The following is a 16,945-nucleotide window of genomic DNA, read 5'->3' as shown; positions in this document are numbered from 1 at the left end:
TGGGAGTTTCTCAGGCTGATTTTTTTCCTCGAGTCCCTGAACAGGTATTAACAGCTACATTTTCTGGTTGTTGTTCGACTTTCCTTGCAAGCCTTTGGCTTACCTTTTCTCTTACAGCTCAGTACAGTCTCACTTCTCTGCTGCGCAAAATTAGGCCTTGGATCACAGGCAGGTGAAGTCCTGGTCCGTGGAGTTAGGCAAACATGTTTAGGTAAACAGAAGTTACTGAGCCCAATATTAAGACAGGAGTGAAATGTGTTAGTGCACAATGAATGGGAGGTCAGTCTGGGTGATCTAATGGTCCAGCCTGATGTCAGACTATGAATCCATGAACTAATTTGTCTGAAATCCTTCAGTCATTTAAAACTATTAGGTCAGACTTTCTGGAGATGTATTGTAAAATAGTGGTGGAGAAAAGAAACCAATGATATTTATGTTCGGAAAGATTTTTCCTCAGTCGCACAGATGATAAAGATCATCTTCAGAGCAGTGTTTTGGAATTAGAATTAAAATTCCAGACTCTCAGTCCTCAGAGCTCTACTCGTCGTGATTTTAAATAAAACAGTTCCCTTAGGATTGGGCAAAACGTCTAAAAAGATTAATTTCAATTGTGAAGTCTAATAATAGCAGTGTAGAATTTGTCACAAGAAAAAAAAAAGGAAAATTGAGCTCAATGTGGCATAATAAAGTGAGCAAGAACAGTGTAATATTGAAGAATACACTGGGAAACAAAGCTAAACACTTTTATATGCAAAGCGTGAACTGCTCAGTTAACTAAAATGAGAGATGTATAGCTGCAAGTACAAGTTTGTATATCTCTATTATTGTTGCCTAAGTAATAGTATCTCTAACATAATTGTTGAGAGGATACAAGTTCTAAATCTAAATTGTCTTTATCTGAAGATATTTTAAAGGATTCTTGCTGAATCATGATATGACTTTATTATGGCAGCACTATGTTTGATCAGTCTGCAAGTCTATGTTATTTGGAACATCTGGCTGCTGCAGGTGGAGGTTGGATGTCAGAAATATCAATAAAATTTCCTAGTGGTAATCTAATAATTTACAGATTTCTCATAACTATTCCATAGTTCCAGACAGACACTTTTGCTTGCTCTTGTCCATAATGACCACTTTGCTTAATATCTCATTTAAGATGAATGGGCCTTTTGTGGCATACAGAGGAGCATAAACAAGTAAGCATAAAGACAAGGGTCAGTAAACAGAGCTTGCTGGTTGCATTATCCTTTTAAGGAATTTTCTGGTTGGAAGCATCTTCCATGTAGCACCCACCATCTCCTCTCATCTCTTTGCATATAAATTTTCAAATCTACAGAAACCTTTAGTTCTTTAAACCTTTCACTTTTCTGCAGCGGGAGGAGCAACACTAAATACAGATCAGATGTGTACATGTAGACATTCCTTTTAGTTTGGATTTCTCTGGCAGAGTGAATTTTTTGTGAAGAAACTGCATGCTGGAAACTCCTTAGGAGAGCAGATTTGTCTCTCATCAGGTCTGTACTGCTGGGGATAAATTGCTTCTTAGTCATTTAAAGCTAACTCAGGTATCTGCCCTATATAGAGCTGTAGACATATCCGGATCACTGAAGTAAGGGAGGATTTTATTCCTGTCCTTGTTTGTTTGGCCAGACTTCTCATTTTTGCTTTTTCACATGAGTTTGTATTTCTTTGCTGTAAACATATTGTACTCTTAATCTGCCAGTCTGTTGCACATTTATAATTGATAATTACTTTATGTCTTTTAATATGAGTACTATTGTGCATTTTGCTTTTTTATTTACTCTTGGAAGAAGAGTCTTTTACTTACTGTAATTTTTATTTCTGACTCAATTTGTCACGTGATAGTGTTCTTATTCTGGCTGTTCGTTATTTGGCTTTTTGAACCACACAGGTTCTTACAGATTTGGTGAACACAGATAAGCAGATGTGAGCATATAAGATGCTTAATAGGTAAAATGTGTCAAAATTTGTGGTTTTTATAAAGTATTCAGTTGTATAGTGGGTGACATTTCATAAATATATGTAACAAATATTATTAGATCATGGTTTGCATAAATTTAGTATATTTTCAGTGATTAATTTATTTCTAGTTTTTATTTTTTTAAAATGTATGGCTTTGTGCTTTCAAGTTTTAAATGATTAATTTAGGCAGGAAATTAATTAATTCAAGCACCACTGAAGAAATGAAATACATTTCCCACGTCAGGCCTCGCTCCCCTTGTTCCTTAGAAGTGTAAGTTTTGAATACCTGAATGAAATTGTGGTCCTGCTACCACAAACAGCACAAACCGAAGCAGTAGCTTAAGTCCTTGTGCTAACTGCTTGTGGAGAGAGCCCATTCCTACCTGCAGATCCATAGCTTTAGCAGCAAGATATACTGCTTTTTATCTGATTGTGGAAGAATTAAAAATAAGGTATCATCAGAGCACTACTTGACAAGTGTCAGGGGATAAGCTCAGTTAAAAACCAAAAAGTAAGTTGTTTGCTGGACAGAGGGAGAATGGTAGGAGAGGAGAGAAGAAAAAAAGGCAATTCTTAGAGGCAAATGAATGTTTCATCTTTTCTTTGAAGGGAAATGGCTAAACCCAGTGACTTGAGTAATTTTTTTGGAGGTGACAGATTTCCTGGCCATCGTTGCTTGAAGGGTTACGGAGGAAACAGGTGAATTGTGGACCAAATGGGAAGAGGTTTTTCTTGAACAAGTGGATGGTAGCCTAGTACAAATAGCAAGTACTATGACAGCTGTAAATCACATCTTTATAAGTAATTAGAAGACAGGCATGGGCCCAGTGGAGGTAGTGATTCCATTTTTGGAAATAAAATAGGGCATGTAAAAAAATATTTGATTCATCCTCGAGCTATTGACAAAGTTTCATAAACTTGTGAAAAATGGGCAGCTTTTTTAAATAAAATGTATTTAAATTCTTCAGATAAATCATTGAAGACTTAGTTGCTTTTGAACATATTACCTGACTGTGAAGTTGCTGATAAGACTATTTCCGTTGCAGGTTGTAAGTCAGCATGCATTCAAATACAGAGGAACACTGATTAGCAGTAATACAAAAGCCAAAGGAATATGCTAGGTTGTTTCCCGCGCTCAGGTGGGCGAGCCCAGGCAGTTTGCCTGCTCGTGTGGCTTCTCCCCACGACCCGGCTTATGCTGCCACTACTGCTGCTGCTGCCGCCGGGCTCCTCGGTAAGGACAGCGGTAGAGCTTATTGTCCAAACAGTCAATCTACAGGTAGAAGATAACGCGCAGCAGCATAAACCCTCCCAAATGAATGAAGAGCAGTGTCATGTTCCAAAGTAATTGCTTAATTTTTCTACATCATTTAGCTGTCTGAAGAAGAACTGGAATTTGTGGGCTATGAGGAACTGAGCCTTCAAAACACCGTAACCTGACAATTAAAATCAGCTGCCCTATACAATACCTAATTTTATGCTTAAATCCTCTTTAAATATTTTTTTTCATGAAATCAGAGGGTCAAATTAAGCAATTTCATTAGAAGGCAGTAGTACACGTAGGCACTGACTGTGCTAGTTGATTGTAGAAATGGTAGTATTACAGTCTCTCGTGTCTCTAAATGCTTAGCTTATAATCGGCTTCCTTACTGCTATGAGCTGTGGTCTGTATGTGGTCTGATTTTTACATTGTTTGTGAAAGGAGAAAAGGTGATGCTAATTAATTTAAATAATTAAAATAATACAGAAAGATTTTGGAATAGGCATGTACAGTAATGCACAACCTGCCATCTATTAAAAGCAATAATGAAAGTGGCAGAAGTTATACAAAACATTTATAGGAGCTTTCAGCACTGAGAAACCAGCTGGAATATCAGCTTTAAAGTTGTTAGGTGCTGTGTGTCCCTTTTGAAGTTTCGTACTGACTTTCTTTTATTTCTTGAAATATTTTTGCACGTTTTTGTACTGAAGCTCCGTTTTTCTTTTATTTCATTAGTTATAATGCTTTCCAGACTTGCCATATTTCTAGGTAACAAAGAATGGGGACCACCTATCTGGATAGCAATTGCACAGAAAAAGTATATTGAGGTTATAGGAAATCATGTACAGAATAGGATCAACAATGCTGTTTGATAAATACAATGTTGCCTTGGGGCAAAAGGATGGAGATAAGTGGCTTCTTGAATTGTGCATCCTTACTCAGTCATCTCTCAGTGAAACAATGCTAATAGGGTATTGTGATTTTGCAGTGATTTTTACAAAACAATTTGATCTTTTAAGACATTTGATAATGAAGGTAACACAAGTCTCAAAATGTAAGTCTCAAAAGCCTAAACATTTAGATTCTGTTTTTATTCATACTTCAACATTTTTTTGCCTCAATAGCTTTAGACAGATGTCCCTAGATGATCAGTAGATGACCGATTCAACTTGTATAGGATTTATGCTTTAAACTTGACTGTCTTTTATGTGTGTAATTCAAGAAATGCGGCAAACATTGTATTTCTTTTTCATTTTTCAGTTGTGCTGCTTGATACTACAGCTGCGCTTGGAGAACTGGGATGGAAAACATTTCCTTTAAATGGGGTAAGCAACTCATCATTTCAGTTTCGTTGTCTTGATTTTGGCATTTTGACAGCCTAAAAGTAGAATGGCTATTACAGGTGCTCGCATGTACTGTGGATGTTCCTAACATATGGAGTTGTAGGAAGGAATTTAGTTGTTCTCAGCACTAGAACAGCTTCAGTTGTAACTTACTCCTTATTCCTCTAATTTTTATTCTGAAAAGAGCCACATGACATGAGTACCTAACGTTGCCCTTCTTTTACTTTTCTGATTGTTAAGAATCTATCATGTTTCTAGTCTGATTCCAACTGTTATGTCTTAAAATTTAACCTAAAAATACCCAAGTTGCGGGCATGTATTATGAGTTTATTTTATGAGAATTGAAAAGGAAATTCAAATTTTATTTTCTAGTAGTAACTTTGAACAAAATCTCAATCAGTGAAATCCATGCTAATCTTCAATATCTGATAAAATGGTAGGAACGTAACTAATTTGGAAAAACATGTGTAATGCCATTAAAAAAAGGGTGAGGGGGGGCTCTTCCAAAGGTATGTATTCCAGTTTAACCTCTTACATAGTTTCATTATAATGTTGATAGATCGACATGAGGCACTTAATACTCTCTGCAGGGCCTCAGAGTACTATAGGTGTTTCTGATTATATTTGGAGATGCTGTGGCCAGACCAGTGTGGCGAAGAGAAGCGTTTTTGCTTTCTGAAGCTTAGCCATCCGCTAAGCCATCAGCTTTTGCCAGTGGCTGCACTTCTAAGGCTGTGTTCTCCTTGCATCCAGCTAATGCACTTATCAGAACAGCCGAGGCATTTTAACTTTTTAATTAAGATACAGTATACAGGAACATTTGACACCTCTTGCATCAGCTTCTAGTTCGGATGCCTCCGTGCATTTAGCTAGACCTTGATTGTGTATCACTTGTCTTTGTCTTTTAATTGTATTATCTTTTATTTCCTCAGAATGAAGTATATAAATTACTTGGTTCAGAAATTAGCACAGAAAGCATTGTTTTTCTAAGAGTGAAAGATCTTGTGTTTCATTTTTATTTTTAGTTATTTTATTTCTTGTGATACGTTCCAGGAGGGTGTAGAAATCATCTATCCTCATCACCTTAATAATCCATTTGTATAAAATGCCTTCTGTGTCTCTGCCCTCAGGGCCTTCAGGCAATGTGACATTTCTTAATCTCAGCTTATTTTCAACTTTATGGGTTACTTTTTTCAAGATTTTCCAGTTCTTTGTATTCCTAGAGAACATTTTAGTCTGTTAGAGGTAGGTCTATGTTTTGCATTTTCTGTGCAGTCTCATGCAATCTGAATTATAATTCTGAGATTTCTTTTTTCCTTCAGAAATCCTAGAAAAGGCAAATACTGTCATATACTACAATGAGAAAATACAGTGAGAATTTTTTTTGTTTTTTTTTTGTCATGAGTCACATTGAGTTGAGCTGGGAGTCTTGCATTTGTAGGACAAACAAGATATAATTTCAGTTATTCTGGAAGTTTTAAAGAGTTTTAGTTACTCCAATAACAATAACAAAGCAAGCTCAACCCCCCCCCCCCTCCAAATTCAGAGATTATTTAAAACACTTATGTCCCTTTTGGTTGGTTGTGCCCGTAACATCAGTATTGCAGCATGCTGAGGTTTTGTGGGAAATGACCTTTACTGAGTCTTAAGATTTGGCAGTATTTGCTAGAATCAAAGGAGTGTACATTTGAATCAGCACATTGGTTTCAATTATTGGAGAATTTCTCAAGTAAAATCTGACTGAAAAAGAAGTAGCTGCAGAAAACAGTTGAGAAAAGAACAGGTTGTAGCATGGAGAAAACGCACAGTATAAGGAGAACTCTGGGAAATAAGGCAGAAGAGGCTCGAGTAAAGAATTTAAGATGAGAGGAAGTGGATAAATAAAATAAAGAAAGGTAGTAGAGAGAAGTGGACATGTTAACTTAGAAAAAAATATAGCTAAGCTGATCATTATAAGCCATAAACTAGATGATAAGATTCTTGTGCACTGCAGAAAAGTAGTTGCTTTAAATAAGTAGTCCCATAGACTTCTGATGGGGTTGCATAGGTGATAATTCCTGTTTTGAAGAACAATTTAAGAGAAACTATATGACGTGAATCACAAATAGTGGCAGGTGACTGATTTGTTGATAAAAAAAAAAAGGCCTTCATTTCTCATGTGAAATGAAATAAAATGATTTAGGTAAATACTGTGCCATTAAATGTTCTTGCAAACAGGGAGACCTTCTAGCTGTGATGCTGAATCTCTGGAATAGTGCAGAAGAAGGAACAAAATGAAAAAAAAAGGCTGCATGAATAATAGAGACAAATAACTTACATGAAGCAAGAGCTATTTATCTCACTCACTGGGAGTTGTTCAGAATTGCTGATTAAAATTGGTGTTTGCTGATCCTTTTATTGCTGATGTTGTTCTGACAAACTTCATTAAAATATATCAAATGTTCATTTTTATTTCGGATATTTGATCATAGAGAAAAATGCATAAAGCTATTAAAATACAGAAGGTTCTATTACTTATAAAATATTAAAGAAGTTGAAATTAAAAACTATAATGAAATGAGTTTCTAAACTACGTCTATTTAAATGGTTCTGGGATCCTGTACCTTGTGCAAAGGTAAGAAAAAAATTGAACTCGCTTGAGCACTTGAAGTGCTCAGGTGATTAACAGAATACAACATATTATTCATGTCACTTTTGCATATAATTGGTCTCTGAAACAGAAGGCCCACATACATGTTACTTATTTATTCTTTTTAAAATTTAAACTAAAACTATGCCTTTGGGATGCGGTAGATAAATCCCGTTATTCTTATGGATTTAGTAAAGAACAGCAAAACAGTTATCTTTCTAGATCTTGTACAAAACCTACTACAGATAGTGTTTTATGCCCACACTATCATCTGAGTTATTTATTTGTCCTAACACAACAAAGCGTAGGACATAATCATTGATGTGGTTGAGATTATTACTGCAGAAATAAAATTCTGTTTTGCTCAATGATGAGTACATTGGTTTTTCTCCCTTTTCTAAAGAATATTGACTGTTTGTTTATGCTTTTTGACAGAGAATTTTGTTTAAGTCTTGTGACTTTAGTCTTTTTTTTGTCAAAGATAATCATGTGTATTATGTTTTTCTATGTAAAAATAAAAAAAGTTAATAAGCTCCTCTGCTGGCAAAATGGTTATGGGATTAAGGGGATGAGATAACAGGTGTTCTTCAGATCGTGGCATAGAAGCAGAAGTTACTAGTTCACTAGCAAACTCAGCCACGAAGAATATTCTCATTAAATTAGATAGCAACTTAAATATTCATTAGTGTTTGCGATTTGGGTAATATTAAGTATGCCTTAGAGATTTTAAACTAACAGGCCAGGGAGAAATAGGAGAAGAAAATGAGCAGATAATATTCCTTTGGACTGTGTAGCACCACTACGTGACATTTCAGTCTTAACCTTCTCCTTCTAGTCTTTTTATTTATAGTAAGTTCATAATGGAATGCTTGCAAGCTTTCAGCAGCTGCAGTAACCTCCAGAGGTACTTGTCCGAGCAAGCAACAACAAAATACAGCAGTTTGCTGTGTGGCATTTGTGTGCAATCCCATCATTTAGCTGCAAAGATGAGTCAGGCACTACCGAGATGCCCGTTTTTGGATAATCGAAGGCGTGATTTTACTTTTTTTATTTTTTTCTCAGTTGTTTGTACAACCTCTACAAAGCTTGAAAATAAAATACTTTTCCTATTTTTTTTTGTCAGATGTTTTTTCCCTTGTATTTTGAACAGTTAGTAAATTAAGTGCTAAGAGCTACAAAATTACAAAATAAAGCATTAATCTTTGAGGTCACGGGAACCAGCTTTTGTTGATCAAGGCCCAGTTTAGCTTCTCAGTGATGAGCTGTCTAAGATTTCCACTTTAATAATGGGCACATCTGATACTTCCTCTGTTCCTTCAGCTATGCTTTAAAATGACTGATTGATTTATGAAAAGCATGTGCTGTGGAATGAAAGTGGATCTTTATTCAACAAACTGTCACTTCATAACCTTGAAAATGAAGAACAAGTTTTTTTCTGAATCGATAGAAAAAATAGAAAGAATTTCCCTTATACATTTGAAAAGAAGGTATGAATGCATTGCCTGAGCAAGTGGGCAGGCTAGTGGGGTTCATACGAGCTATTATTATCCATGGTGTGCATCCATTTCCTTCCATATGAAGTCAATTTACTGAATTTGGGCGCAGAATTATTATTCTTAGATTTTCTTACTACAGTCTGTTTTGCTGTGACTGTTAGAAGGGTGGCTTTTAATAGAAGATTAAGTATTTCATAAGTTTTTAGAATTTAGAGAGGAAAGTAGAAAACCTGAAAGCCAAACTGAAAGGTAGTGGTTCTCAGTCTTCACATATCCAACAGTAATGCTAGTTAAATAATGTACTTTGGGCAACTCCAGATATTTTTCTGGGTTTTGACTTCAATTTATTTTTTTTTCATATTATGTTAAGGAACAAGACCCAATTTGGTGGACAAAGTTTGCTTTGGTGGACTGTGGTTTGGAGACAACTGCAGCTAGGACCCATCTGACTAATTAACTTCTACAATAAGTACTCTTACTCAGCTATAAGAATCTCTTATTTTATGTGACTTAAATCTACTTTGCAAGTACCTTGTACTAATGTGGAATAAAGCATTCCTACTTGAACAAGAAAATTACTCACACAGGACATTAATCATGACAAAACACTCTGCTTTGCATTCACACATAATGTTAATCTAAATTTTTACTTCTTTGTTGCAACCTCATAAACTCCCAAATAATTTTAAAATGAATGCAAAATAATTTCCAAGTGACTCATAACATAAGACTCCGAGAAACTGTGTACACAAAGACTGTTTCTACAAGCTTCCTTGACATGTCAGTCTCAGCAAAACGTGTAGCCTCAGCAATAAAAAAAAACTACTATCAGTCCTCTAAACTGTGTGAATGATTGCAACTGTTTTCATCTCAGTTTTGGCAGTTATTTGAAAAGCTTCCTTGTCAATCAGTAATTTTCCTATAAATTCATCCACAGAAATAATTCTGTTTGAAATATATTGTTTCTTTGGGGGATCTTTTAAGATTTTGAATTATTCTCATTAATATGCAGTTTTATTGTTTTTCTGTTCTGAGTTTGTTGAGGCTGAACTTGTGATGTTCTTGAATACCAGATTAATGCTTTACCAGATCAATTATTTTACTCTATCTGTTAAAATAGTTGTGGTTATAGCGTATGCATCAGTCAACCATTCACCGTTTGCTCCTTCTTAACTAATTACAAAACATTGATAGAGTTTTTGGTATCACATTTTGAATAGCTTAGTACTGTTTGTCATAATATTATTCATTTACTAATCCTATCTTTTATGTTGTAATCAGAGTTGATATGGTTTTCCACTGCCAGCCTCAAATATACATATACAAATATAGTCACATATATATATATGTATATAAAGTCACATAGAAACAAAATGTTTCTAAAGAAAGTGAGGGAATCTTAGGCCTTTAAATCCTTCAATAAGAAGTTATTGGATGTATAAACAACAGAAAATAGCACAAGAAATTACCTGAGAAAGTTAAATTAAGGAAAGGCTAGAAAAGAACAAAGAAAGAAAGGAAGACAATATAACTTCAGTGTCTGAAGCAATAATAGAAATACTGTTAGGTTCAGCTCTAGATACAGCACAGTCTAGTAAAAATATAAAATAGCTAAACAGAAAAAAGAGTGATGAGAATGGAAGAAGTAATGTTCAAGTGTTAGAAAAATACCAAAATTGGAATGAACAAATGTCTAAGGTGTAAGACTAATCACTAATGTACAATCACTAGGTGAGGTTGGCAGCATAACATCATAGGAAAAAGACAGGGAGCATATTGCCAGTGTGATGGTATCCAGTGTCCACAATTTAGTTCTGCATTTCTTAAATTATCTACAAGCAGAAAAGAAGTAAAAGATACAAAACATAAAAACAAACGAATAGTACAGCTGACAGCGTGGAAGAAGTGGGCATTCTCCTAATTGTAGTTCCCAGTCATTTGGAATTGGAACCAGATAACTTGTCTGTATTTGTAAACATAAGCATACCCACATCATTAATGATTTTAAAAGTGACTGTCATTTGACTATTTCATGTAGCAGTATGAACTGCCCCATCATCAGTACCACTAATCTTCGCTTTTAGTACTGTAACTGGTAGAACTTAATAGATACTTAAATTCATTATGACCAGAAGGAACAATTCATCAGATCACCTTTATATCAGAGGCTGAAAAAATTCAAGTGGTTGCCATTGCATTAATCTTAATAACATGTATTTCAATAGCACATACCATTTAAATGGTGATTTAATTAATTAATGGGAGAAATAATGAGGGAAACTATGGTTTCTTGATAACTTTTAAAATGGTGTTAAAATGGTGTTCTACTCCCAGTTCTTCCTGCTGTGGCTCATGCTGCATCTGAAGAGATGAACTCCTTCATTCCTCCTACTCTGAAACTTCTCCAAAATTCAGATCGATATGTTTTTTCTTTTTTTCTTTTTTCTAAATATGGGCACATATCTGCTGTATTTTACAGCCAGTTCCGTTGTTATGCACAATTACAAATCATTATGCACAACTCTTTTGTTTATACTTCAAAGAGATCCCATTAGGCTTTCTTATCATATTAATGATGTTAGTGCTCATGTTGAGTTGATTCTTGCTGTGAGTCATACTTGTTTTCGAGAATGGATGTTTTATAAGACATAGTAATCTATTCATTAGCTATAGGTATTGTTACTCCTAGATATGTAAATATAAATTGTTCTAGAATGAGTCTTCCTGCCACGAATATTTGTATCATCCTATATGAATTTAGTTTCTAAATATTTACCAACCCACCCACCTGTGTAAATCCTCATCAGAAAAAAATAATTTTAATAGCTCGGATTTGATAATACATCTCTGTCTCTGTAATCTCTGCTTGAATCTTGTGAAATACTTGCTTTTTACCATACATCATGTAATAATCTAGCAGCCGAAAAAGGTCTCAGTGTGTTACTTTTACTTAACCATCTCTATAAACATAGCTTAAACAGAATGAAGTTGGTTTCGTTGACAAGACTGGCTTCTTGTACATCTGTGATAAAAGTCATTTATCAATTCCATACAATTTATAGAATCTGATTCTTTTATTGGTTTCAGTTATTTTGCGTGAGATTTGACAGAATCCCAGAGTGTCTTGGATGGGATGGGACCTCTGGAGAGCATCTGTTCCTACTTCCTGCACCAGCAGGAGCAGCTAGATCAGTTTACCCAGGAATGTTTCCAGTCAAGTTTTGATTATCCTCAAGGATGGAGGCTCCACAGCCTCTCTTGGCAACCTCAGTCGTCCTTACAGTGAGGAAGTATTTTAGTACATTTACATGGAATTTCCTGAGTTTCCGTTTGTGCCCAATCACCCTTGTCCTGTCTCTGGGCATCACAGAGAACTCTGGCTTGGTCGTCTTTGCCTCCTTCCGTCAGATGTTTTCATACAATGAGTGATAAGACCCTCCTGAGCCTTGTCTTCTTCAGGCTATACTGTCCCAGCTTTCTCAGTCTTTCCTCGTAAGTAAGTGAGATGCTGCAGTCTCTGTATTGTCATAGTGAGCCTTCACTCCAGTAGCATCTTGTCTATCTTGTATTGGGAGCACAGAATTGGATACAGTTATCCCCATGTGGCCTCACCAGTGCTATGTAGAGCCTTCTTTGCCACAAGGGTGCATTGCTGGCCCACGTTCAATTTATTGGCCACCAGGACCTCCAAGTTCTTACCTATAAAGCTCCTCTTCAGCTGTTTCACCCCTGGTCTGTGCTGGTGCATGGTGGTACTTATCCCCAGGGGCAGGAGTTGGCGTTTCTCCTTGCTGTTCCTTCTGTTTGTCCATTCTGCAGCCTGTTGTGGTCCTTCTGAATGGCAGAGCAGCCCTTATGGTGTATCAGCTGTCTCTCCCAGTTATGTACCTTCTGTGCACTTGCTTAGGGTACATTCAATCCCATCATCTTCATTAATCAAGATATTCAGTGCTGCTTGACCCCAGTTTTGACTTCTGGGGGACACCATTAGTGACTGGCTTCCCATTTATGACATTGTAGCTCATTTGCTGTCAGTTGGATAGCCTAATTTGCCCTTTTTGACTGTTAGCAAGAATTAGAAAGACACTGCAGTCTTTTAGAGGTGCCTTCATGTTTTAGGCTTTCTAAAGGTCAGTGTCTGTGAGCCAAGGATTTCCTGACATAGCTCCTCATGGCTGCAAGCCATATAGCCTTGTTGAGCCTATAATGTCCTATCAAATGAGATTGAACATACGCTGAACTAGTTTGGAGAACTGTGAGAGAAGATGTGTGAAGTAAGTAAAATACTTGTATACTTTGAAAATTAGAGTTAAGAAATCTCATTCATTTATCAAATCCTAGAACTCTGTGTTTTGGGAACTGCTACTTGAAGAACATGACATCATAGTTCAAAGACATCCTCTACTTCCTTAATGACATATTTAGAGTGAAAGTTATGTGGAAGTCAGTGTCATTACCTAACAAGACCTAAGATGTTTCACTTTTATTCCAAGCAAGTAGCTCTGAATAGTCTGTGGAATAGGCTACGGGTAAATGTAGATGTAGCAAGAAGGAGAGATTATAACTGGGAACTGAGCACATTCTCCAGAAACACCAGGGTGTCTGAAAGTCTAACTTCTCTCTATTACAGCAGTTCAGCTGCAGTAAGGATACACTATAAAAGCTCAACAGCAGAATTTCAGAGATGTCACAGAGGCTATAGTTTTAATTAATAGAAGGTAGGGATCTAGCTGTTAGGCCATTTAACAGGGATAAAGGGAAAAGAAGCTAATCAGATTTTCACACAATCTGAGAAATTTATAGAGATGACATGAATATTTGAAATTACATATTTGACTTGAAATTGGACATACTCTGGCACCAAATTCTGCAATGCCATATTTAGAGCCTTTCTTGAGGTTTGAGACATGCTGTAAAGTGAAGGGTATTTTTCTTTAGATCTGTATCCATGTACAGTGATATCACAATGAAGTATATCCAAGATCTAGTTAAATGCCTAGGAAGGCCTTTCTAAAGGAATTGTTGTTGTTGATATTAGATAACTTACCTAGAAGAGTCATATTTTCTTTAGGAATGTTTCTTGGACATAAAAGCTTTTCACAGAAACATTATATCCCTGAGACTTCCAAGTGCCCCAGTAATTTGACACATGCCTGAATTTTTACCTATATTTCCTGTTAAAATGGCAAATGTCTTGATATGAATGTATATTGAATCTGGAAACCTTGGCCATAGAAAAAGCTGTGGCTTTGCTAAGAATCTGAGCAGCTCTAGGTGCATCCTGGGTTGCCAGAGTATGTTCCATCTAAAATGGTTAAATTGACAAAATGTGCCGGGGATTGTGAAGAAGAGATATTATTCAGCATCCTCACTTTTTGTGCTTATATTTGGGCAGTATCCTGTTTACTTTCCTTTTTTCTTTTTTTGGGTGTGAAATGTCTAATTCCATATCCACAGATAGTTATTGGCAAGATAGACAGTCATATACTTATTTGGATATCTCAGACACGCTGGGGCTCCGTTGTGTTTGCTACAGTGCATATCTAAAGCATTCATATTCTAAAGAGTGAGATATAATTGACTGTAAATAATAAAAAAACGCTTGTAGGATAGTACATCTCATGAAGGAGGATTATCAATTATTTGAATATTCAGAACAGCTATATGTTAACTAGTAAACTGTCCCTGTAAAACATTAGTAGACTCTAAAGTGCTAAACATTGTGAATATTTTAATCTATTATGTAGATAGATTGAACTTTGTGATACTAATATTGCATATATTTTAATGTTATTTTTCCATTTCTGTTAAATTGAGATGGTATTAGATATGAGTATCTAATAATATGATTCCTAGTCAAGGCAAAATTATTTTGCCTTTCTAATTCCAATTCAAGATTATATAGATACATAACTACAATCATTGTTATTTTGGGAGATCTTACCGATCAGTATCTTACTGATTTTCCAGCAGGATGACCTTTTGCTAGGATATCAAGCTGGTTTGTCATCTCCATTTCAACCTTCCTGACTGTTAGCGTAAAACACACCAGGAGGAGTAAAATCCATGTTGATTTCACATAGATGATTCAACTTAATAACAGTGAAGTATGACCCTTAATGAGGGTTTTCCTCTTTCTTGCCCAAATTCCACTCCCCCATCTCCTTTCTCAAAGATGCTTTTTCAAGCAGGTAAAAAGTTACTTTTGATTAGAGTCAGGAACACAATAATTGAGGAAACAAAGCAGCAAGTCTTCTGATCTTTGAACCAGAGAAGGACTGTTCAAAATGCTGACTTTTTTCCTTCAGAAGTTTGTTTATCCTCTGTTAGAACTAGTTCAAGCACTCAGAAAATGCCAAAAAGCAAATGTGAAACTATCTTTTCACTTCATCGGTTACTGTTTTCTAATATATCTTGTGCATCACATCTACTTTAAGTATAATGCATAGTGAGAATTATTTTTTTTTCAGTGTATATTACCTAGTAAAAGAAGAGACTGAGTGGTGGGTGGTAGCGGTATTTATATTTTCTGTTACATTTCCCGTAATGATATATAAGAAACATCATCAGTAATAGTGCACAGTAAACATCTATCTTTTTCAGTTGTGCAGCACCACAAAATGTATGATAAACCCTATATTATTGTTTTCAAAAATACATTGATTGAAAATTAAAATAAATAAGAATACCCATATATTGAGTATTCTTACTCATATATGGCCATATGCCATATATTGGCATCTATGTGCTCGCTGCATGAAAAATTGCTTTTAATTATTATGTATAATAATTAAAATTATGTATAAATAATAATTATTAATTAAAATAATTGTAATAATGTATAAAACCTACATTATGTAGGTTTTACCTTAGTTTTGTGCATTCAGAAGTTTACAATATTTTAACTTACCAAAAGGGGTTGTAAGAAAAAACAGGGAGTATAATTTGGTGAAAACTAACACTTTCTTGCCATTTTTCAATAAAGAATTGTATTTTGAGAAATAAAATATGCTGGGGGTTGCATATTTTATGTATGATTTATTTAAATTGCATGGGAAATGCTATCAGCAGTATTAAATTACAGGGTTTTATTTACATTTTCTCCAGGCATAGGAATACTCTGAAATTCAAAAATTTCACTTATATCCATTCCCAATTAAATATAGTATTGTTCTAACATAATTCAGCATTCATTGTGCACAAGCTTGGAGCTACAAAGGGCATCAAATTGCCTTCATTGCAAGATCATGGAAAAGAAAGGACAAAAGAAAAGTGCAAGAAAAGCAATATTTATGGAGATGCCAGATGCATACTGATCATTATGTTATTTGAACGAGTGTATTTTTAGAGAACACTATACTGGACTCATGGGAACTACCACTTGGCATTCTTATATGCTTGGGAAATGCTCTCATAAATGCTTAAGTAGTTGATAAATATCTAGGTATTCTGAAAAGTAATCTCTCTGGGTTGTTCAAAAACCACAAAAATGTATTCTTTCCGAGAGAAAAAAAAAAAAAGAGAGAGAGAGAGAGATAAGTGGCAGCAGCAAAAGATTCTTTACTGTGGCACTGTGTCTGGCCCTGAGTAGGCAATGAGTAGTTTCTGCTTTTCTCCTCACACACCATTTTTGGTAACCGTGGGGAAGCTATAGACAAACTGCTGCCTCTTCCTTATCCTTTTTAGTGTCAGGAAGAACTTATTTTCTAAAAGTAGATTTTTTTAATGTATAATAAAAATAAAATAATTACTATATTATTAAGTGTTTAGGATAGCCTGAGCTTCTATTGGAAAACTTTATTCAGGAGTGGAACACAAAGTAAACAAAAGAAGTTTGAACTCCCTGCTTTTGAAACATTTAGAGCTATTTATATCCTTTGAGTGAATGTTCAAGGTACAGGAAAGTAAGTAATCCTTCAAGAAATCTTAAAACTTGATAATTCTTCAAACCTCCTTTATTTTAAATATTTAAGTGCGCTTCTAGTCTTCTTTGCAAATCTCAGTAAATCATTTAAATATCGATGCTGCTTTCATTTGTAAGAAATAACCTGGGCGCCAACAATTCTAACAGTCATAAGGGTGGAAAGATTGTATGCAAAAACTTCTACTGCTCTGCTGACACTCTCACCAAGTGGATCTTAACTTAGTACAGTTATTAGGGACAGTTTGTTTGGGACACAAGTAAATACTCTTCTACCTCATTGATTTTTTTCATATATGATGCTATAGCAGA

At 35.3% G+C, this 16,945-nt stretch overlaps 1 protein-coding gene across 1 annotated transcript in view; it reads left to right on the top strand.

Annotated features, from left to right (window-relative positions):
• Positions 1–16,945, top strand: part of EPHA6 (EPH receptor A6) — a 483,151-nt gene that overhangs the window by 26,375 nt on the left and 439,831 nt on the right. The window contains exon 2 of the mRNA XM_088533416.1: positions 4,505–4,569. Within this exon, the coding sequence (XP_088389542.1) occupies positions 4,505–4,569 (65 nt within the window). The remainder of the gene's footprint in view (positions 1–4,504; positions 4,570–16,945) is intronic.

Source organism: Tinamus guttatus, unplaced genomic scaffold (assembly GCF_059628265.1).
Source record: "Tinamus guttatus ecotype Peru unplaced genomic scaffold, ASM5962826v1 Tinamus_guttatus_pri_ptg000035l, whole genome shotgun sequence".
NCBI lineage: Eukaryota > Metazoa > Chordata > Aves > Tinamiformes > Tinamidae > Tinamus > Tinamus guttatus.
Note: the sequence above shows the minus strand (reverse complement) of the source record. Positions and strands in the feature narration are given on the sequence as shown.